The 25,303-nt window shown below is 42.2% G+C and overlaps 1 protein-coding gene across 2 annotated transcripts in view; it reads right to left on the reverse strand.

Annotated features, from left to right (window-relative positions):
• Positions 1-25,303, reverse strand: part of LOC146380829 (sodium channel protein type 3 subunit alpha-like) — a 267,758-nt gene that overhangs the window by 147,961 nt on the left and 94,494 nt on the right. For both annotated transcript variants that reach the window (XM_084939857.1, XM_084939858.1), the window contains exon 9: positions 16,431-16,494. In XM_084939857.1, coding sequence (XP_084795983.1) covers positions 16,431-16,494 — 64 coding nt within the window. The remainder of the gene's footprint in view (positions 1-16,430; positions 16,495-25,303) is intronic.

Consider the following 25,303-nt stretch of genomic DNA (forward strand, 5'->3'; position numbering starts at 1 on the left):
CAGTTATAAGAACAACCCACACTTTAAGAATAAAATGAACTTTATCGATTCCTAAGGGCAGAATTAGGTCAAGGCAGCAGTGGAAACACAGGCGTAGGCTGAAGAACCAGGCGAGATGGAGTCAAAGAACATTAATTAAAATACAATACCAAGAAAAATATGACCTACTGGGATGGAAACGGCAATAACACTGCTGAGATTTCTGCAGACTTTCTTTGAAAAAGGCATTTTTTTCTTCCAAGAAGTGACCAACAGCACACAGTCCAAACACAAAAGGACAGGTGACACCTGAGCTGAGCACAAATAAAACTGTCAGCAGACAGCTGCGTGTGAACACACCCACCGGATGAAAAACAGCATCAGAGTCGACACCGTGACCTTCTCTTCCAGCCTACGTTCAACTCCCTCAGACAAGATAATGCTGACCATCTTGATCATGACCCCTCATGTCAGCTGTGCTGATGGACCAAACCCTCCCACCACACACACACTGAATCATGGGTAACCAGAGGACAAACAAGAAAAAAAGGGACAGCGATAGCAGCTCTCCTTACTCAGGGAGAAGTTGGGTTTTGTAGGATTGTGAGTGTGTATGGTATAACTCAAACAAAGAAACCTAAAACCACAGGTGGCATCAAATTTGTGCTTTGAATGTGATCTTCCAGCTGTGATTGTGTCTGATAATACATTTCATACATTTTCTTGCTTATCTAAAATGGCTTTGGAAACATGTGCTTACATGTGTGCAATCAGAGCCTGCTCAGATAAGCTCAGTAGATTACAAACGGACTAGAAATGGAAGCTACAAAATCTACATAACTATATCCTCCTGAGAACCCAGGAAAACTTTTGTATGATTTCCTTCCTCTTTGGAGCTAAAAGAGGCCACCCAAACACATTTTATATAAATGGAAAGCCCAGGATGTCCTCTATTTAGTACACCAGGACCAGGAGTAGGGGTAGCTCAAATAAGTTAAAAGATATAGACCAAAAACAAATACATAAATGAATACGCTGGAGGATATGCAGATATTCGTTTATAGAGAGAAGAAATTAATGATAATTTCAATTCTCTCCACAACTGGATGATAAGCCTGGTATCAAAATAAAAGGAGCTTTCATATATGCTATAACTTATTTGATGGTTAAATAAAACAATGACAAAAGTCATTTTGGTTTTAGATCCTGTACTTACAGAGTTAGGAGGGCTGAAAAATATCTGGAAAATTAGTTTAAAGCGGTCCAAGTTCAGAGTACTTCGATATATAACTTCTATACTATAACTGTGAATACTCATAGTATTAAGATAAAACATTACATTTTATTTAATATACTTTATATCAAAGAGGCAGTGCTACACCCTAAACATAATTACAAATTAAGTTGTCCAATGAAGTGTCCAAAAAATGTCTTTAAATATCTCAGAACTGAGGATTTTTACAGTTTACAGTGACATGAAGCGGAGGAGAGGCTGTAGCTGTGGCTGGTGAGCTAGTTATAACCTTTTTATAAGAGCACAGCATACATTAAATATAGTTTTTTTTTTTCATAAATACAATCCACGTTGCATTAATCGGACCAATATTTTGGGAGTGGAAGAAGAAGCAGTAATAATAGTTTATTTGCTTTGTATCCAACGCAGATCAAACAGTTCTGCTGCACAGAGAAAGGAGCGGGTTTCATCAAAGTTCTTTTTCTTTGTACCGAGGAACTGAGAGTGCTTTAGTGCTGCCTCTTATCAGCACACACACACACACAAAGACACACTCTCTCAGTTATCTCCCCGTGGACCAGCGTTTAGGTGGTGGAAGCCTCTTTTGTGTCTTTGGCTAAACATTGGACAGATGTCACATTCACAGCCTCCCGGAGAGCTCATAACTCAAACCAAACACACCCACAGCAGACGGAGGGAGGCAGAAACACACACTCACACGGGCACTCAGACAAAATCAACCTGCATTCTGAAAACTGTTCTCAATACTGTACTTGAGTTATTGATCAGTGCAGCTTTTAACATAATGTTTTAACCATTTATATCAGAAAGAGAGTGCAGTGAGAGCTTTATGGCATGTGCAACATTCAGTCAGTCACTCACACACACACACACACACACACACACACACGCACACACAGGTGAAGATGGAGGTGTATCACCAATTGCCAACAAACACACACAGATGCAGAGTTGGAAATGCATCGATACGAGCAGAAATTAATGCTAAACTAATTTAATGGAACACACAGAGCTGTGCGGCAGAGACGTGGCTACCACCAGCAGTGAACGCTAGGCTAATGGAATGATGAATATCAGCTATATGACGCAGTGTATTCCAGGAAATTCAACCCCCCCGGCAGCTATTTCCTCAGACTTGGGTCAAGCCATATTTCTCGCTAACTGCTCCGATGACAGCAGAGTCTCTCTAAGAGGAAGCTGGGTCAATGATGATTAAAGCCATACACCTCCACCTTTTGAATTTGCTTTTGTGTTTTCTCGTCACATTATGGGGCAAATAAGAGGCTCGAGCTGTTTTCAAGGTTTAATGAGAAAACAGCTTCTCGCCACAGCTGGAATTTCTTATTGGGGACTGCAGGCACGTGAGGCTGAAGTAGATCTGAGTTTCTCATTGGGCAGAATAACATCCACGTATTTTTTTTAACACTTACTGGATTTCCTCCTCTTCTGCTACCTTCTCCAGCTCTTCTGCAGATGATACCGAGTGAGCTGGGAGACATATTCTCTCCAGTGTGCCCTGCATCTTCCCCGAGCTTCCACCAATCTGTTAATGCTTCAAACACCTCACCTAGAAAGCATCCAGGAGGCCTATCCCCTCCTCAACCTAGCGCGTTCCATCATTAAAGGGGGAACAGCTCCCTTCATAGATAACCCAGTTCTTTTACCTGAATCAGCCGTCCACTAACTTTTTTTGTCTAGTAACTACACACAGTTCATGAAGCTTAGGTGGAATTCCCCATGAGGTCCAAGTACCAACACGTATTCCTATTAATGTGTGTTAACGACAAACAAAAGGACTTTTTTGGATAATTCACTGAAATCCCCCAAATCATATTCTTATAGCAAACGGTAAGAGCTCTCACTAATGTCGACTTAGATGTCAGATTAGATTTGATCTGAGGAGACTATACACCTGAGATGTGAAATTTTGTTCCTGTCCAAAAGCAAAAAAAGACCAAACGTCCCTGTTATGGCCCTGGGCATAATGTGTTTTGGTGGCTGTTTCTTGTTCTGTGTCTTTAAGTCTCTGCAGGTCCCTGATTGGATAAGCTGACGGCTGCTGATTGGTCCCCTGTTCATGCGGTTGCTTTCAAAATCCCTCACCAGCAGTTGTCCTGGGGCAGCAGCAGACCTGACCCTGGCCTCCAAACTCTGTGATATTTGTGATTCTCGTGACCTATTGAGCTTGTATATAGTGTGTAAATTAGCCTTCACTTGTAAATAGCACCTTGTAAATAGTCACTGAAGCCGAAGGGGTGAGCTGCCCTGTTGTTTTCTGTATTGTTTCCTCCTATTTATTCAGTTAGGGAGTTAGGCGTAGCATTTGTCTTTTGTTTGTTCTTTTCATCACGTAGGGTTTAGGTAGCACCTCCTTGACCGATTAAGCTGGTTTCGTTTGTTATTCTGGCCTTTGTTCACCCCGGAGTCACGCTTCAGTTTAGACAATAAACCACTGTTCACAAAGAAATTGGTTTTCCCTCTGTGTAGGGTTTTGGGGACCAGGGTGGGGTCAATCCTTTTCAACTCTTATGTTATGTTCCTGTACCCCTAGACTGGAGCGTAACAGTCCCTTTTTGTTCTTGACTATGAATCCTGGGAAGTGGAAGAATAGCCGTGGCTGAAGTCTTCACCGCAGTTACTCGTATCGCATTTCTAAAGAGGAACATGTCAAGCTGTAATAGATTTTAATAAGATGAGCACAGAACGGGGTACACGGATCAGAGCCAATCAGTTAACAAAGCTAATCATCCATGATCAATGCATTGTACATTTTTAAATGTCATTTTTAGCACGAATCCCAAAATTGGGCTTATGTTGGCGCTCCAACCGTGAAACCAAAGGGATTTATTGTTTCTTGTAGTGTACATTTCTTTATTTCATCTGTGTCATATCTTTAAAATCAAATGTGTCATCATAGTAACTGAAGATGGTGAAGAAGAAAAGGTCAGAGTCTTATCTTGCAAGTTGTCTCCTCTGCTCACGAGCTTTGGTTGGTGACCAAAACAATGAGATCACCACCACAATCAGCCAAGATTTCCTTCCTTCCTTCCTGATGAGTCTCTGTTCACCCTTAGAGAGGAGGTGAGGAGCTCTGAGCTCTGAGCAGATTGCCGTTCCTTCGTGTTCCAAAGCAGTCTGTTAAACCTGAACTGATCAGGACGCCTCCTGGACGGCTCCCTGTGGAGTCCACCTGGGATGCAATCCAGAACACTCTCTGGGTATTTTAAATCCCATCCGGCCTGGGAACGAGCTGAAGGACACGGAGGACATCTGGGCTTTAAAAGAAGCAGCTGAAGATGGATGGATTGTCCAGACAAAAAACACTTGAAGAACTCTGACCCATGCATGAATAATATGCAGTTTTTTGTCTGTCTAAAAGATGTTTCATCCCTTTCTCAGAAATAAGACAGCAATTATGCTGAAAATAAGGTTAAACTTAGAGGGGAAAAGGATCTGACTGCACTTAGAGCTGCAATGACGGCATTTACCAAATCCCTAAAGACTTCTCCATCGTGCTTATCTTAAAAGATATTACATTGAATGTACAGTGGCAGTGTGCAGGCTCAAGATGGAACTTATGAAAGGAGTTAAAACTATACTTGAGTGCATACAAACGGGATATTTCCTCTTTGAGGATTCTGGACGTTACTTCAGAAACTTGTTTTTTGTATTCTGTTTATTTTCCATGAAAATGTTGGCTTAAATCTTTCTGTGACTGTGAACACACTCATTACGGCCTGAAATGTGAAAATGATTAACTGACAGGTAAAAACGAGCATCCAGATCCAAGCGGGACTGGTTGGATGCGGTTCTGCTGAATCCTCAGAGCAGCAGAAGCAGGAGAATCAGGCTGCCTCAGATCACTTCCTCCCAGCACAAACCCACTTCCTCCCAATGACCTCATGGGTCACATGCTACATGCCATCGAGCTCCAGTGACAAGAATAAGCTAATTAGCATCTGTAACGAGGCAGCCCGTTGGGTCAGCTGTCATTCTGCATCTTAGCTGTCTGCTGCTGTCGGTCGGGGCTTTGCAGGCATGTCAGATGGACTGCACTCACATATTTTACCACATATTCTTCTTAAAACATTTACAGTCATAGCTTGGAGACTTTTTTGTGATGGTTTTCAGCACTAATTAAAGGCAATACGTCTGAACCCAGTCATGATTGGCTTCCCTCTCTAAAGAATGACTGAAATCTGTCCAATCGACGAGTTTCTGCTCAGCGGGATTACCTCGTTTGAATTCCAGTTTATCCGTCATTCATGTATTTCATTTCAGCTCCGAACAGAAAGAGATTTATCTGCAGAACATCACTCTGACTGTGAGCCAGAGGAAATGAAAAACTGTGGACAACTACCAGGCCTAATTCACAACATTCATTATTCTATAACAGCACTGAGACACAGCTCGGAGCCGACTCTAGACTTGGATTTGATGTGACACAACATCAGCATTAAGAGCAGAAGGAGTTTCTTTAAGTAGACATTGACCGTGGCAAGATAAACACGATACATCTAATTTGTTTTTAGAAGTTTTAGACTTGATTTTAAGATTTTACTGATCTTGTTTCACTAGCTGGGACCACATCCTCAGAAACGATGAGCGAAGAGGGTTGAGGAAGTATGAACTGGTGCTGCGGTTTGGGGAAGGCCTCGAAGGGGACTGGCGATGGCTCCCGGGCGGGGCAGATCCCCACGTACTAACGAGAAATGAATGAAAGAAGGGAGGAGAAGAGAGGGAAAAAGGGGGGTAAGGGTGGGGCATGGAAATGAGAACAGCAGGTATTGGAGAAGGGGGCATTTATAGTCTGAGGTCGGAAGGGGCGTGAAGGAGGAGTGGTCCCGGTCCTGAAATTGTAGAGATTTCTCACAAGTCCAATTCCATTGCTTCCTAACATGGCTAGTTACTTAGTTAAATGAACTGATGCAAAGCAAAATTGGGGGTTTTCAAGGTCGCTTTTCATCAAATACTATCCCTCTTCTTACTCCTGGCACAGACGGTTTACAACTCGACTGCGATTTACTCTAAGTTCGAGACCATAAAGTAAAAATCCAAAAATTTCCAGCAACAAAAACCAAGAAAAAAAAAATCTTATGAAAATAGCACGCAGAATAGCATTAACGCATCAGGATAATCCATCTTTCCACTTCAATCAATGGGGGATCCCAAGGTGTTCCACGGCCAGATCGGCCATATATAACTTCTCCATTTGGTTCGTAGTCCATCCCAGAGTCTCCTACATCTCAGCCATACCTGCAAAACATCTGAAGGGAGGCAACCAGGAGGCATGCTAACCAGATCTCACTCTGAGCTCCCTCCGAATGTCGAGCTCCTCATTCTACCCCTAAGTCCACTCATCCTATGGAGGAAGCTCATTTCAACCGTTTGTATTTGTGACCTTACTGGTTCAGTGCCCACATTACTGCTCACACCTCAGCAATCAGGTCTACCTCACCACTAACAGATAAGATCTTTCATTTCCCTTGCTTAGGGCAAGAACTCCACCCATCCCAGAGGGAACACTTCATAGTTATACTTGTAGTTTATAGTTTGGAGGTGCTGCCTTTCATCCCAGCTGTTTCACATCTGGCTGTCACGCCCGGATGAAGCACGAGACGAGTTATATCACAAACAGTTTAACTTAAAGTGACACACAAACTTATTAAGATGCCAAAAATAATATCCCAGCGCCCGCAGTTGGTCCGTTTCTTTTTATAAAAAAAAGGCGAATGTGGACTTGGCATTAATTAGCACAAGGTGTACTTCATCCACGGACTCATACAACTTGTACTGTGTGCAGTATCGCATTAATACAAACAGAGGGCTGCTAAACTTTAATGCAATAGTTTCAGCTTGCAAAAACTTTTCTGAACATGCACTTAGACTATGATTGCAAACAATAATTCTATCAAACATGCCTGCAAATCTGATACCTGGAACTAATGGAGAAGAAGAGTCGGACAGTGCTCTGTGGGTTTAAGCACTTAACATCAGCCGATAAATCCAATAAACCTTCGTGTATACCCTCATCATCCTCAGCGTAACTTCCCCCCCTTTCATGTAATCAGATATTTCATATGTTTGTATGCTTGTAACCTTGCCCCCGAGGCCAGCAGCGTTCCCAGCCTAACCCGACCAGATGCTGCGAAGAGTGAGGTCGGCACGGCATCTCCGGAGCAGAGCCAAGGGTGTGACGCAGGGAGAGAGCGGCGTGAAAGAGCCTCCAGCTCTGCTTATAAGACACAGCTTTTTCTGTGTCTCACACTTTTTATTACAGTTTTACACATTTCGCTCATTACTTGAAAGTGTAAAACATCAGAGCCAATCAGAACCAAGCCCGAAAACAAAATGGCCCCTCAGCCTGACAATTTCCTTCTACCCCAATACTGCGCAGCCCTGACAAATGCTCTGCGCTTGTCTGATGAAGTGCCTGTGACTCTGTTGCAGCTGGTTGTAGGAGTCACAATGTGTATGTCAGACTGGGTTAGCTCAGTGACCTTTGCCCTCAGGCTCAGCGAATCAGCATCATGCGCGAGCGGAGCAGCTTCAGCACAGGAAGCAGACAACACAGCGATCAACATTGCTACCGTGACCGCTCGCTCCCTCCTCCAGCTCTCTCTCTGATAACTCGCCCGCTGACTCGTTTTGTGCCCACAGAAAAGCTTCCAATCTCAAAACCAGCACAGAAAACATCACAGAAAGTGCGTGTTCATGTAGAAAGGTAAATATGGACTCCCAGGCTGTGGTAAAGAGAGGAATAAATGACTGGTGACGCGTTTATTTGAACAGACTAAAGTGCAATCACAGAACATTCAGCTCCAACGTTAAAACAAGGTGACAGGTGAGGTGAATATGGCTCATCGTCTCTGCTCGCGCTGCTGGTGCTAAAAAACGGAGGAATATTCAATATGTGAAGAGCTAGTGCTGCTGTTAGCCAATCAGATCACACTATGCAAATATCCTGAGCATGCGAGGTCATCATTGCTCAAAATAAGAAGAAGGTGGTCATTGTGAGGAGTCACCATGTTGCCTAGGGGTGCAACGATACTCGTATTGATATTGAACTGTTCGATACAGTGCTTTCGGTTCGGTACGCATATGTATCGAACAATACAAATTTTTAATTTACTTTATCAACTTTCCTTCTGACGATGCTGTCTGTGTTGAGAGCTCAGTGGATCTGCGCTCGACAGTGCAGCCTAGGCGGAGTAGTCGAACGCAGATTGACTGAGCGCAGGGCAAGCTAGCAAGACAGAAGTTAAGCTCTCCTTGCAACATGGCAAATTGAACCTCCCCCACCCTCATTCAGATCTGGCGTTTGGAACTATTTTGGTTTTCATGTGACGTATGACCCTGAAGGTAAGCGCGTCATGGACTAAAGTAAAACCGTATGTCGGATGTGCCACGCAATGCTCAATTACATGGGTGGGAACTAGTGTGTTAGCGCAGTTAGCTCGTTAACGTGTTGACGCCATCCAGCCCCACGCACGGGGCGATCCGCGGTAGCTTGTTAACGGAGATTTGCCGCGTTGTGGCGTTAACGTCATTTCAACAATAATAACGCTGACAGCACTAGTGGGAACACAACGAATATGACTGCACATTTACTCGACATCATCCTAGTGAAAAGACAAGTGGAAGCAGACAAAAACAACAAGCGCGCATGCTACAAACTTTACCCGAGTCATTTAGACAGCCGTTAGCACAGGATTCTCCTTATGGGGACCTGATATGTTTAATATGCTGCTGAGAATATAGCCCAGAAGAAGCGTATAGTATAGCTTTTATTTTGGAAAGAGACATTTCTCTGTAATAAACTCTCTTTTCCAAAGATGAGTGATTTCTCCATCAGATAGATTTATTTATTTTTTATTACTTTGTTGTTTCAGCAACATTCAATTTAAAAACTGTACTTTTGAGTTAAAATATACATTTATAATTTGAATAAATGACAAATTAAAAAGGCATGAACATTTTTTTGTATCGAAAAAATATCGAACCGTGACACCAAAGTATCGAACCGAACCGTGAATTTTGTGTATCGTTGCACCCCTACTGTTGCCTTATGAGATGTTTAAGTTGTCGATTTGTTGATCGTACCAACAAAGGTACTCCTATCGAACATGAAACGCTGCCCTTACTCAGGAGTCTCAGAGTCAGGAAGGTGGGTCTCTTTTATAACCTGGTTCTATCACCATAGCAACTAATGCTGAACACATAACCTGGGCTACAGCACCTCATGGGTTCAGAGTTTCAGTTATCAGTGCCACATTTCACTGACTGCTGTAAGATGTATTCCATTAGCAGATAATAAATATACACTTACACCCTGCTGAGCTGAGCATGAGTGAATGAATGAATGAATCCATGCAGCGCAAACTCAATCCACTGCGTAGCTGTGCAAAGTGACAAGAATCAGGTGCAAAACACAAACACGGCAGTTTGCTTCCTGTCACCTGATGGACAAACCAGGTGATGAATGCCAGCAGCACCTCTACCCAACATGGGCTTCAACCCTTTTTTTTCCCTTTTATTTAACGCACGAACACCAAAGGACACCTTGCGTAGGGACAACAACAGGCCAGTTCGGGATGAGAATGCTTTGTTAGCTTGACAAACAGGATAAGGGAAACTTCCTTACCCTCCTAACTCCTCAGATGCAGCAAGCTGCATGGATTCACTGTGTTTTTATAATATTATGTTGGAGTTTTAAGCTCTGTTCAACTTCACCTTCTGCACCCGGGTCACCTCCTTCCCGTGCTTGTTTTCACTCATTTATGTTTTCTATCCTCTTTTCTTCCTTTCATTTCTTTTTTGATGATCCACCTCATCATCCTTACCTCTCACTGTCCTATCTTCTCTTCCTCCTCCTCATCTTTCTTTCTCCCCACATGTCTTTTATTCTTTTACCTCCTTACTTTTCTCCTTTCCTTCATTCTACTTCCTCTCTTGTTTCTCTCTGTGGATCTAAAAGATGTTTCTTTGCCTGGTTCTACTGAACACATCTCTCTGCCTCTCTCTCCTCACCTTATGTTTGTTTATCTCTTATTTCTTCTTTATTCCTATCTCTTCACATGCTTTCTCTCTCTCCCTCTGTTATCTTCTCTGCTTTGCCTTGCCCTCGTTCGTCTTCCTATCCCTCTGTTTTCTCTTCTCCTCCCCCTCCCGTCTCATCTAATAGCCTTCTGTCCATCTCCTCCCTCGTTTATCTTCTGCCCTCTGTATCTTCTCTTCTTTCTTTCCCTCCACCCATCCTCCTTTCTGCTTCACTTCTCCTGCACCATCTCATCTTCCTCCCCTCCTCCTCCTCCTCATCGGGTTCATGCCATAGTATGTTTCTGTTTACTTCCTGTTTCACTTGCCTCCTAGTCCTGTTTGCATCTTTAGATGAGTTTCAAATAACGTGGTCAGTTAGCTTCAGGCTAACCGTCTCCCCAGAGGAACAGCTACTTGGAGTTGGGTGATGGTCTATTTCTCTCTGTCACACACACACACACACACACACACACACACACACACACACACACACACACACACACACAGTACTGTCATAGCTGTGTCACTCAGTGTCCTGCTGTCAGCGTGGTCAGACGCTTCTCCTTTCTGACATGTCACACAACAGTCCAGCACACGGCACCAGCAGCAAGATCCAAACACACGATGAGACACGCTCATACCATCTCATCACGCTGAGGCAGGATCGAAGAGCAGCAACATGAAAAATGAAGCCAATGAGGAAGTGACAAAAACTGCACTTCCTCTACTGTCCACTTGAGGCTGCCTTCAGCTGTGAATCAGTCCTTATAGGCTCTAATGTTAAAATGTCTCAGCAGAAATAATCATGTTTACAGCCTGATATGTGAAAAAAAAATCCCTGCTTTAGCCTGCAGGGCTAATTTCCTCCTTCACATTAACTGTGCAGGGGTTTTATTCACTTATGCATTCAGATTTCTCTAAGGTGTAAGTGGGTGCTACGACTCACAGGAGTCACAGGTGGATGGTGACAGCCTGTGCGTTACAGCCTGCCCGCAATATCTGTGCTTCTGTTTGAGTGAGTGAATTTTTCTTCATTAGCATTAATTAGCAGATCAGCAGATGTGCTGTGCACACGTATGAATGCAGCTTCCTGATTAGTACCAGCTAATGCAGCCTGCTTGCATTAGCTGGTAGCTTCACAGTCCGGCCTCTTGTCTAAATATGGTCACTTCTGAGCCCCAAGGAGTCTCGACTAAGGACACATTGACACTTGGAGGTATCACACACAACTTCAGTAATTATTAGCAACTAATGAAAGTTTTGGAAATTACAAACATGAGATTTCACTTTAGACTTTAGGTCATTTTATTTTAAATAAGAAAAAGGCCAAAAATGGAGCCAGAAAGTTCAGCAGGAGCTAAAGCTGACACGACAACATTGCTCTAATGAGATTATCCAACAACCTTTCCCATATTGGAAGAGAAACAGTAAAACAAGCAGATATTGTGTATGAGTGAAATGAGACCTAAAATATAACTGTTGGTAATGGAGAGATTGGTTGTTTCTTTCCATTTCCTTTGCAAACTGGTGATTTTCTTTCTGTGGTGCCCAGAAAAGCCTACTCCACATGCAGTAGCTAACATGTTTCTATCAGCCTCCATCCATCTTCAGTCAAAAAGCAGAATTTCTCACTGAGGTCTCAAAGCGCAAGAGGAAGAAATAAGTCAAAGATTCAACTTTAAAATATGAGAATGCGGTCTGGAGCCAAATGACAGAAAATAGGAGGTAATTTCAGATGCATTCATAGCGGGATGACGAAGTTACTATAAGCTAACATGCACGGGTTCTGCAAAAGCGTAAATGTTTCTAAAGATGGAGTGTCTACTACCACCGAGCACGTTTTTACTTTAGCTGAGGACAGTTTAGTGAGAAAATCTTTGCATTTTGTCTCCTTCCACTGAAGTTTAACCCCACCAGCAGATCATTTCTGCCTCCGTCTGAGAAAAATATTTGCAGAACTAAAGACTCAGCCTGCTGTTTATTTGGACTCTCAGGTGAGACGGGAACAAAATGAAGCCCAATCTCATTCCCTCTTTGTTGTTTACATCCTCAAACAGCTCGAAACAGTCAGCCAAAGTATGAAAAATCATCAGACAGATTCGAATGTGAAGAACATTCAATAAAGTGATAACTAAAGGTTGTGAGGGACAAACTGCTATGCTGCATGATTGACAGGAAAGTAAAGAGAGATTGATGTTTTCAGCTCTTTATCGTGATGAAGCCAAAGCTTTTCACACATGCATTTTTAGCCCCAAGCTCAGCTGAACCTCAGGATGCAGAAAGCTGGAAACTGCAGCCGAAGGTCGTATACTGGGGGTGATGGATGATTTTGCACATGGTTAAAGTGGGACTTTTAATGTGACAAGCAAACAAAGGCATACATTTACAAATAATAATAATAATAATAAACATATGGGAAACAATGAATATAGATAAATGTCATAAAGCCTGATCCGTCGCCACCTCACTAAAACCTAGCCCATGATTGTGATGCTGCTCTGATGGGTGATGCTTACATCACATCATTAACCCGCTCACAGCAGCGTACGCTGTGTCCCTTCAGTTCAGGCACCCACACCACTGGAAAAAAATTACATAAACAAGAGACCATCTTGCAACTGCATACACCAACAATGAAGCCCATTAACACAGCCAGCAAAAATGCTACTGATTTCTAAAAAGTGCCAATCAGCACCCTAATGACCTAGTGCGCCAAATGTAATATTTCCTGAGCCAAACCAAGTAGTTTAAGTGCTCCAACTTTAACCAAACACCTGGAACAAAACACAAACTACAGTTTTGGGATAAATCCACTTACCACTACCCCCTGACACCAGACTGCTACCACCCTCACATGAGGATACCCCCGTGAGCTATAATGTTTATGCCCCAATCATAAAGGCCCAGAGACTTCAACTTCCAGTCGCTACAGGAAAAAAATCTTGATTTCTTGGCAAATGATTGCTTGAGGTTGACGGCAGTCACCAGATGAATTCCCCACAAAGAGGGTGTTGCCCCCAAAACCTCTTTGGGAGTGTTTTGGGTGTTAGGGACCTGCAAATGAGCCAAGTGCTAGTGAAATTTGAAAAAGTAGGATGCAAGCTGGAATAGAGGCCTTTCAAAGTAAAAGTTTAGAGCTAAGGCATAAGTTTCACTTTGAAACCAAACGGTCTCAGTTTCCAGTTTGTGTTTTTTTCTCAGAAACCAGCAGCTGCAAGGTAGGAGAAAAATACTGTCCTCGAGTCTGTGTGACTGGGACCTTACTAAGCTAGCAACTGGATAAAGGTAAGACCAATTTATCATTATCAGGAAGTGAAGTCTTTCCGACTTCCGGCGCCCCCCGTGAGTGGCAGCCTGTTACAGCAGCTCCACTCATTCTGAGCTTCTTTCGTATCTCCTCTTTACTTTCTCTTAATTTTTTGTAACTAAAGTTTAAGCAATTAGATTCAGCAATCATGGACTACCGTTTTGTGCTAGTCTTGGTTGTCTTTCTCTGTTTTTTTCCCACCTTTTTTTACCCGTGTTTGGGAACCCAGCACATGGATGCTTTGTTTACAGCAGGGATCAGCTGTGAGCGCTGTGTCCCACAGCAGTGCTGCCGGCGGACAGACACGACATTCCCAGTGAGCTGAGGAGGAAAAGACATGGGTGTCGTGCTGGGAGGGAGCGCTGTCGCCCGAGAAGGAGACGTTATAGACCATCTCTCCCTTCTGTAATCACTGGAAATGTAACATCGCTGCCCAATAAGATGGATGAGCTCACGTCGCTAACCTGGTCACAGGGGGAATACCGGCAATGTAGCATCATGATGCTAACGGAGTCCTGGCTAACACCGCTAACTCCGGACACGAGCGTGATGCTACCGGTGGCTCTGACATTCCACCTGATGAAGACGCTGGAGCGGCTGGTCCTGACTCAGCTTCAGCGCCTGGTGAGCTCATCACTGGACCCACTTCAGTTTGCATACCAGCCTGGCATCGGAGCGGATGATGGCATCATTCACCTCGTGCATCGTTCCCTCGCTCACCTGGAGACCGCTGGGAGCACTGTGAGAATCATGTTCTTTGATTTCTCCACTGCCTTTAACACTATTCTGCCCACGGTCCTGAAGGACAAGCTGGAGAACTCAGGAGTGGACCATCACCTCACAACATGGATTCTGGACTACCTCACTGACCGACCACAGTATGTGAGAACTCAGGGCTGTGTGTCGGACAGTGTCGTCTGCAGTACGAGGGCCCCACAGGGAACGGTCATGGCACCGTTCCTCTTCACCATCTACACTGCAGACTTCTCCCACAACTCCACCCAGTGCTTCCTGCAGTAATTCTCTGCTGACTCTGCAATAGTCGGCCTCATCACTGATGGGGACGACAAGGAGTACAGAGGACTGACCCAAGACATTGTGGACTGGTGCCAGCAGAACTACCTCCAGATCAACACTAATAAAACCAAGGAGCTGGTGGTAGACTTCCGCAGGCGCAAACATCCTCCACTGCAACCACTGAACATCCAAGGTATGGACATTGAGGCTGTGGACAGCTACAGGTACCTTGGTGTTCATCTGAACAACAAACTGGACTGGACTCATAACTCAGACACCCTCTACAGGAAAGGTCAGAGCAGGCTGTACCTACTGCAGAGACTCAGGTCTTTCGGAGTGAAGGGCCCACTCCTGAAGACCTTCTGTGACTCTGTGGTGGCCTCAGCCATCTTCTATGGTGTGGTCTGCTGGGGCGGCAACATCTCTGCTGGGGACAGGAAGAGACTGAACAGGCTGATCCGCAGGGCCAGCTCTGTTCTAGGATGCCCTCTGGACCCAGTGGAGGTGGTGAGTGACAGGAGAATGGTGGCTAAGCTGTCATCCCTGTTGGACAACATCTCCCACCCCATGCAGGAGACTCTGACAGCTCTGAGCAGCTCCTTCAGTGGCTGCGGCACCCACGGTGTGGGACGGAGAGATTTCGCAGGTCTTTCCTCCCCACTGCTGTCAGACTCCACAACAAAGACTTCAACTGATCAATACATCCACACATGTGCAATAGCACTAAGTGCAATACTCTTTCTGGCAATGTTGTATTATACTCATATTGTATATAGCATTTGTATTCTATTTTATTCTAATCAATTGTATATAGTATTTTATTTAATTTTATTCTATCCTATTGTGTACAGTATCTTATTGATATCTTATTCCAGTGCTTTTCTCTAATTTTTCTATGCAACTTTGCACTGTCCACTGCTGTAACAAGAATTTCCCACACGTGGGACTAACAAAGGTTATCTTATCTTATCATGTCCTGCCACCAAACACACACAGCTTGTTACTGAATTTTGGGCAATAATCCAACAGTTCTTACCTAATGTGTGAAAATAAGTGTTAAGGACCTGACCATCCAGATATTCTGTAAATCTGACTTTCTCATTAGCCATCGCAGAGCTGTGTTTGCTCTGCTGGTAAACAACAGAGTCGTTGGATATTAAACAAATGAGCGAGTCCTCATTTGTGTGCTGTTGTCTCCGCATGTCAACTTTCAGAGTAAATTACAGTGTCAGTGTCACTGTTTCATTGCTGACATTTAGTGCTCCAATCCAGCTTTGCTGTGAGTCAGTGGTCGGTCACCATATGCACGTATGCAGCCTATATTTTCTGGATGTTTTCAGAGATGATTATGCTTTCATACAACAATATTAGATTTATCCATCTTCATATCAGAAAACATTTCACAGCATTTATTATTCATACTGCTCTTCTTCATATGGGTTGTGAAAAAATTACAACCCAACACATGTTACATCATCTCCACAGCACCCCCCCCTCCATGGAGCATCTTCCCAAGGCTCTGTCTGAAGTAACGCATCGCTCCTCAGAACATCTTGAAACTGTGCTACATTTATCTGCTATGACTGGCAAACCAACAAGGGGAATATTCACGTCTCTGTAACCCCCCAAATGGTTACTGAGGGAAACCAAACAACTGTCTGTTAAAACTCTCTTTTAAACTTCAGGCATTACCAGGCTCAGGGTGAGTGGCCCCGACTGGTTCAGTGGTTTGTAATCACACACAGTGTAACCATGAACTTCAGAATCAAATCACACCCAGGCAAGTCCACGTCTCCCACCTTCACAGCGGAACAAGAGAAACTGTTGACTCACCCTGCGTCGCTGCTGTTCCCACAGATTAAGGCATCCTTGGCTCCCTCCACCTTGTAGAAGTTGTCTAAAATAAAAAAAAATAAAAAAAAAAAATAAAGGAAGAAGGTGAGATTTAAATCTGAAACTAGCTTTTGGAGAATCCTCCTCTTCCTCACCCCCTTTCTCCCCCTATTGAGCCACACAGGTGTTTTCAGTCATCATGTTGATCAGGCTTCTCCTCAGGACTACGTGGGCGTTCGCTGACATGTCCCTCTTCCTCCTGTGTGCACTGCACAGAAACTCCTCTTCATCGTTCTTACCTGATAGAGACTGCACTAGCTGAGATGTAATGAGGATGAATAATACAGTGAAAGATGATAATGTACTTAAGGCTTGCGAGACCTTTAGAGCAAGAGACAAACCTTTGCAGAAAGAATATTAAACTTTTTTGTGAAGCTACTTTCAGCCATTTGTTCACAGAGGAAAAAACTGTATAAAAACTGGGTTTGTAATTGTGCTAAAGTACGAGATATTTTTAAGAATGTGTTGTGTCGTCTCCTGTTGGAGGGAAATGGTGATGTTGAAGCTGCTAAATGAAATTCAGGGACCATTTATTTTGTAATTTAGACCAGTCTTATTCCTAATGTGGCATGTCAGAATATTTTTGGTGCTTGTCATCAGTCGAGGTTGATTTCCCCGAACCCTAAAGTGGACCTGCTCTGCTGTTCTTAATTTCCTGCCATACACTGTACTGTTAAAATGATGGATGCTCATAGTAAATATGTGAAACTGTTACATGATGACGTCAGAATACACAGAAATAAGCCCTATGAGCCAAAACTTCATGCTTCTCTAAATGCTCAGTTTCAGCATGCAGCAACTTCCAGGTTGGAAAAATGAAGCCAACAAGGAAGTGCCAAAAAACTGCAATTTCTCTAACGTCCACTTGAAACGCCAGCAGTGACTCAATGCCCACAGACTGCCATGTTAATGTTACAGCAGAAATAAACAGGTTACAATCTGATACAAAAATGGCTTTGTCACCTATGCATAGTTTCTCATTTCATGACAACTCTTACCTCTGTGAATTTTCTTATAACGCCACCTGGATACTAGTATTAGGGGCATGGTCACTCTTCCTGACAGAGGTCATCTATGTTTAGCATGTCCTTTATGTTTCCATGTTTTCTTTGTTTCATTTATGTCTGCTCATTTCCGTTTTTCCTGTTTTGCTTTTGATTTGATTGAATTTTCTCTTTCTTCTTGTTTTGAGTTTTATTTCCTCCCCGTCTGATTGTTTTGATCATCTTCACCTGTGTTTTGTTCCCCGCCTGTCTCCACCCCTCTGTCCTCCAAGTATATGAATGTCTTCTCCTTTGTTTTGTTTGAGTCTGTTGTTCACCATCATGTTTGTCCTGGTTTCTAACATGTTCCCTGTTTGTTTCCACGGACCTCAGTTTAGTTCTTTCTTCCTTCTGTTCGGACACACTTCATCCTGCCTATTCTGTGCACAGGTTTGTTTTTTTATATCTGTTCAATAGAACTTCTTACTGGATCATGGATTTGGATTCCTATCTCACTACATTAGACATATTATAGTAATTTTAATGTTTGTCTGGAACAGCTCTCTCTTGCAAATGAGACATTGGGTTTCAGTGGGACTACTTGTAAAAATAAAGATTAAATTGCACTTGAAAATAGATGAAATATGTTCATTTAAAATCATAACATTCCAAAAATCAACATGTGGCGCCACAACATCTACATCGGTCTCTTATATACCACCTCTGTGTCATGTTTATTTAATTATTTTTGATACTGCACAACATTAGTTAATCATTTTGAAATCACTTTTGTCAGGTAACCATGAGAACTGAGGTCACAAAAACCAATGAGCTGCATGATTAATCTGCACACATTTATCCACATCTGTGCTACAATAAGCTAGCTCCTCATAAAAACCTGAAATGTTCAAACTTCATCAGGATTCAGGTGAGCTCCGTCAACTCGTCCTGACTGTTTTGTGTCGGTGGAAGTTTGTGCTCACCTCCCACTCACTTCTGTCTGTCTGTGCTACAGCACGATCAATAAACTCATCAAACTCAGATTGTGTGTTTTGGCGTGGTTAGACAGAGTCTGAGCGGGAGGTGGTAAAACCATAACCATTACAGCAAACACAGTTTGCTGAGCAGTTATTCAACACTTAGATCTGACCACAAGCCATTTCCAAGTACATTAATACACTTTAACGTCATCACATGAAGTACTTCGGGTGTTCCTTTGTGCCAGACACGCTTGAGAACAAAAGTATCCGTCATAACAAGCTCAAAAGCTTTTAATGCAAGTCTGCAGGAGGAAAACAAGCACTTCTTAACTTTAGCTGTGGTTTGAGGATACAGCAGTCCCTCCTGAGGATGGAATTAATGTATTTACCCTTTACTATTCCTCTTCTAAACAAGAGGACTCACTGAAGAACATAGCTTATAAATATCTGTGAGCTTGAGGAATCAAACAAACCCTTAAAAAAATAACATAATGTTGGTGCCAAGTAGATAAGTGTTATACAAACACATGGATTAGCCACAGGGACCCACTGATTTGTAAAGTACCAGACTGAAGCCTCAACAATAGCTTTGCCACTGCCATCTGTCCTGGAACCGTCATGGTCCTGGGTCTGTGACCCAGCGTTTAGAGTTTATCTGTATGATGATTTAAGTTCAAGCTTTGTACGGGTTAGTCTTGAGTTTAGTTCTTTTAGTCTCTCTGAGTTTATTTGTATTTCAGATTCATTGTTCTTGTCTGTTAAGTTCCTTTTGTGTCTTTGTCTCATCCCTGTGTCTCCTCTGAGAGTCAGTCATGTGCTTTATGTCCTCTGTCATGTCTCTGTTTATTCCCTCTATGTGTCATGTTGGTTTTTCCTGCTGTTCATGTATGCCTCGCTCTCTCCATCTTTCTCCTCTGCCATGTCAGTCTTTCATGTGTCCTATTGTCTTCCCACGTCAAGTTGTGAGTCTTAGTCTGCGTCTCAGTGGGTTTTCTGTCTTATTTTGATAGTCCTTGGCTCATATGCTTGTGTTGTGTAGTTTTGCTTCCCCTGGCTCTGTGTCTAATTTTTTCCAGCTTTGTTTCCCAGCCGTCTCTACTGTACTAATCACCTGTCTGTGTATATTGTGTCAGTTTTTCTTTGTCTTTTGGCAGAACATCAGTTCACCTCCCCCCATATTCACAGTGGTTTTTCCCAGTCTAGTTTTGGTTAGTGTAAGCCTTCATTGCCCTTTATTTTGTATCATTGTCTGATCTTCTATCAGCCCTTAATAAACAGCTTGCATTTTGTTCTCTTCAGAAATGTGACAAGAATGTTGTAGAAAATTCTAGAATTTCACTCACCAAATCTGGAACACAGACTTTTAGACAATCTTTTAAAACAATTGAATGCACAGTCGTGTTATTTGTCAGATTGTTGCATTAAAAATACTTCCAAAAGGCACCAACAGCACAAACATGCTCAGCTAGCAGCCACCCGAAATGAATTGAATTGAATTGAACTTAGAAAAACAAAAATCATCCCAGATACAGTTCTTATAAAGATCAAACTAGCTAGAGACCAAAACTGATGTTTGCCATATGCTGTAAACATGCTTATTTCTGCTGGGAGTCTATGAAGACTGACTCACTTTTGAATCCAGGTTCAAGTGGGCATTAGAGGAACTGCAGGTCCTTGCAGGTCTGTCAGCAGCAGCTCCTACATTTTTACTGTTTTCAAATGCAAGACAAAGACCAACATCTTCGATAAAATCCCAACAAACAGCATTCAGAGCTTTCACACAAGAGAAAGAAGGGGTGTGGTGGAGAAAGAAGGTGCACTGCTGTTCACACACTCCTAACATACACAGTGTCATTAAACTGGACTCATATTTTAATTTTCACCAGCAAATTCTGGATATAAACCACTTCATTGCAAACAGAATCACTGTTATCAGAAAGGTAATGTAAAATTACAAAGTGCTTTCCCTTGAGTTCATATTAAAAACTCAACAAGTGCATTTTAACAAGTACAATCTTCCTTTTTTTAAACCATAAACCACGCTGACAGCACTGACCTTTGAGGGAATGTGGACCTGGGGAGCCACAGATGGAGAATGCCATTTTATTAGTAGCTTCATTCCATCAAATTTTACCTTACCCTCTTTGCTGTGCTGATACAATTTCACACAACCCACAATAGACAGGCACTCTTACAAAACCCAGCAGTACAGTAGTCAGCATGTCCCCTGCACCAACAGTTTAACAAAGAGCACAAATTCGTTTTGCCATTCTGGTTTTTGCTGTTGCACGAAAGGTAAGTGTCACAGTAAACCTGTGTCTGTAGAATATGTCATGGAAAGCGATATTTCAGCATGAAACCAAGGCCAAACATCTGAAAATGTGATGTCCTAGTCTACAGAGGTAGTTTTTGTTTGGTCATTAATGCAAATATCTAATCAGCCAATCACAAGACAGCAACTGAATGCATTTATGTGAACATGGTCAAGACGACTTACTGAAGTTATAACTGAGCATCAGTTGGAGCGTGGCATGGTGACTGGTGCCAGACAGCCTGGTCTGAGTATTTCAGAACCTGCTGATCTGCTGACATTTTCCCACATAACCACCTCTATGATGGCACAAAGAAAAAAAAATCAGCAAGAGTCAGTTCTCTGGGTGAAAATGCACCATGTCTGACCCTTTGGACACACGGCTGGCTTTAGGTTGTTTACATATTCATTGCTTAAACAGGAAAACCATTTTGTTGTTGGGGTTTGGTGGTTTGCTTGTCTGGAAAAATATATCAGAGTAGCAGCAGTTGTACTTTTATTGTGAAAAGCTGCTCCTCTGCGAGCCGAGCAGGGAAACTGTGCCGTGAGTAACTCTGTAGAGAAATAGTGACCTTAAATGCTGGCTTGACATTTTCATCCATTTGCCTTACGAGAACAACTGTACAGGATTCTCATCTTTTATTCAACACATAATTCAGACCACACTCATTTAACTCTGGCCATTAAAAGCGATTACATAACATTGCAAAAGAAAGGACTAAACAGGAGGTCATTTTCTTCAATCCAGTCCCACAGCCAAAGGTGTAACACCTGTGTTTGTTTCACAGCATTAGGCTTCACAGTTCTGACGTACCACAGGTTTTGTTTTTCATATTCTCTGCTGGCTTATGTAACAGCTTTTATTTTTTATGTTACTGAATTCCACCAATTTTTTCATTAGTTTTGTTATTTTACTTTCACCTCCACTTGTAAGTATTGATCAAAGCGTTTGAAAACCATTTTAGTTTTTCTGGAATGAAAATTTCTAAAACTGAACTAACTAGAAAAAAATACTGTAGTTGTAGAATTAGAAATAAGAAATATGTTTAGTTCATTGTCAGGTTAAATTTTCTGCAAAATCAGCCCGATTAAATTTCTTTACATCTTTTTTGAGAGTGTGATATTTACGTGAGTGCAAATGAAGTATTTGTATTGTATTACCTGTTCTGAACGTCTTACATTTTGCTGCTGACAAACAGAACCCATGTTATTTAAAATAAAATCACCAAATTATAATAATGGCGACTGTATGTGGATGTGGTTAAAATAGGCTTGTGAACACGCAGAAGGTGAGCCTGCAGGTCGTTCCTGGTGTGTGAATTATTGATATTGTTTTGTTTGATGAAAACAAACATTTATTCTGTAAGTTCTTTAAAAGTGAATAATGTGCCATCAAAGCACCAACCACTAATATTGGCAAAGTACTAAGTACTAGCCACAAATAGCCACAAATGTTCACATCTTCAAATGTATTTACATCATAGTGATCTGTCAGGACAAGCAAGGCAAGCAGTGCTTTCCCTGTGAAATCCAAATACAGGCAATTAACACGTACCAAAGACAAATCATTTCTCTCTTTGCAGCTCCAAACATTCTACCATCGCCTATTTAAATTAATTCTGTAAATTATCACCATTATGTGGCCTCAGTTGTCTGTGGAAGCTAGCGTAACTATGGAGCCCTTGCAAACTTTAGTTTCTGTCATTTTCCATCTATGTTAAAGTCTGCGGCTGGTAAAAACGCAAAACCAGCAGTTTCTGTGCTTACCGACCAGAACAGAGATAATTTATATTTACTTATATTGTCAATAACCTCTTTAGTCTTTGATAGGAGGCTAACAGGAGACCAGTATGCTAGAGAAGCTAACCCTGACTTTGATTTCCCTGCTCTGAGATCAGTTATAATCTTTTCATTACACTAGCAAAAGCTCACACTATGGTCAACGATGTGTATGTACACATAACATAGATGTAAAGTTGCTATTCTTTTTGAGATTAGCCACGAAGGAGAATAAATATAATTTTAAGGACTTTGAGTTTTATAAAAATAACCAACTAAATATCCAGCTGCACTATGCAGTCATCTCTTTTCTTAGGTTTATGTAAACATGAAGAAAATGGATGGTTTGGTTTTGGAAAAGGTATGGTGTAACATGCCACATATTTTAAAGAGATAAAAGACTCCTTAAAAAAAAATCAATCGCGCCTTTTTACAGGCTTTATTGTGGAAATACTGTTCTGGGGACCAACGGAGCTATTACGCAGTTTTCCATGGGGCCAGGACGTCTTATAGCATTTCCCTGAGAGTTTTCAGCAAAACAAAAAGAAGCTGGTGGACCCCAAGAAGCAGTGTTTAAACACCTTAAAAAAACAAAACCTTGACTTGTCAAAGAGAAACAAAGCATTTTAGCATTTCAGTCTACAAAGACGACAAAAGCCTTGTTCTTCTTTCCATGACGGTGGCTGCGCACATGCAAACTTTCTCCTTTCGGCAAACAAACAGGTTGTGTGGCGCTTGTGTTTGCCTCTGACCGTGTCTGACCGCCGCAGCACCAAAGGCACTTAAGCTTTTTAGGATCGCAGCCATTCATTTGTTATCAAGTACATCTGAAAGACTGCATCCCGGCTCGCCAACAAAAAACACTTCTGAAGTCTGGAGTGCTTTTGTTCACGGGTTCAAAGTAACCGCGAGGCCTTTTACGCAACACTTAAGATTAGCCACTGAAGCATTTTATTCTCATACAAAGCAGATAGGAGCAGTCATTACCTGAAGTTCATCGTTCAGATTCCACACTCCCCCCATATGCATGCATATTAGCCTACAATCTGACATTTAATAAAGGTTTTTTTTCTGAGCGACCCCCATCTGGGAAGATTTCACTGAGCTGCAGGAACTTGGAAAATTGTCTCTGTGGGATATTGAGAGAGTGGGCTTAATTTCATTTCTTTTTAAAACTCGAGAGCCGCAAATTACTCTGTCAAGTCTAAACACACGTCCACCCTCCCCCCGTGCTTTTTTTCATCTGCAAGAGATAAATTTACAGGAAGAAAACCTGCAGGTATGAAACGAGAGTTATTGGTCAAAGTGAATTAGACTGTTAATCTGCTGATGCATGAAGGAAAGGGATCAGATGGTGATTCATTTATACTTCCATCCATCCATCAAACGCTGTGTTCACTTTGTCGTGGAACAAGTGGAGCTAAAAGTTTGCTTTGTTTACAGTGATCAGCAGAAAAGTGTTTTCTTTGGGTTTGAAAACGCGCATTCATTTTCTTTTCTTGTCACTTTCTTAAAAGAAACTTGAGACTGAGCCTTGACAGGGATAAAAAGAAGAATGGGGCGTCTGCCAAAGAAATAACCTAGTATTATTGTTCTTTTTAACCTTTTTTAACCTTTTTTTTCTTGCAAATGAAATTTGGATTGATGACTCATTGCTCTCCAAAACACTTATGAAAGTAAGCTTAGCGATCTCAACGTTTCCAGTTCAACAAAAGTGCCAGACCTCTGACATAAATAAGACACAGACTCATTACCAAACTATATATCATAGAAAAGTTTTGGACAAGCTGTGAAAAACACATGGGTTTGCCTATGCGCTCGATTGCAATTACTCCATTTGTTGTGAAAGCCATGAATGTGTTCTCCGATTAAGGGACATCTTTCCATTTTTCTCTCATTTCTGCCCATTTGATGAATTTTAACAAAATTGATTAAATGCAAATTTTAAAAAAAGGCCTTAAGGTAATTAGTTGATGTCAGGAGATAATGAGACTAAAACACCTACAACGTCCACATCGTGAGGTTGGAGCTGCTGATGATAGGATGGTGTAAGCAGACTTATTAGGGTGGATGTACTAGTCAGCAGGGCTGAGAATAAGTGAAATACACAGGGTCTTCAGATGTCAATTTTAACACCACATGGAGATGTTATGCTTCCTGTATGAAGCTCTCGCTGATCAGCAGTGAAATAGATCTTACATGATGCCAGTTGAAATGAATTTATTGAAGCACCGGGGACGTCTGCTGCCGTCAGACAGCTCTGACCAGACAGAACAAACAAAGCTTGATGGGAAATATTTAGCACCGAGACCATCCGCCATTGATCTCCCACCAAGGGCTGTTTTCAGATCAGCTGAACGTGCTGAGCTTTATCGCCGCCGCCTCGGCTCTCGGGTTTCACGGCAGCTTTTAGAGGTCGATATGGGAGCCTGTAGGGGACATTTGTTTGACATGATGGATGGCAAAGCAGACTGGAAATGAATAAATAGGCAGCACATTAGAGATAGGCAGCACCGTCCTGACAAACAGGCTAAAAGTTGACTTGATTTTAGCGGTTTTGCCCTTTATGCTGGCTCATGTAGAAGAAAGTAAAAGGAAATGTAATTAATGCATTGCATTAAAAAAAGGTTTGCATCTTTAACGAAAGCCTAGAGCATTTACATAAGGCCTCACTGGCTGGCGTGTCTGTCCATGTTTTTTATGTGAACATTAAACTGTAGGTAGGTATGAAAACAGGAGCCCCACCCAGATGCCCTTTTT

Source organism: Perissodus microlepis, chromosome 9, assembly GCF_051167445.1.
Source record: "Perissodus microlepis isolate ML-2025 ecotype Zambia chromosome 9, ASM5116744v1, whole genome shotgun sequence".
NCBI lineage: Eukaryota > Metazoa > Chordata > Actinopteri > Cichliformes > Cichlidae > Perissodus > Perissodus microlepis.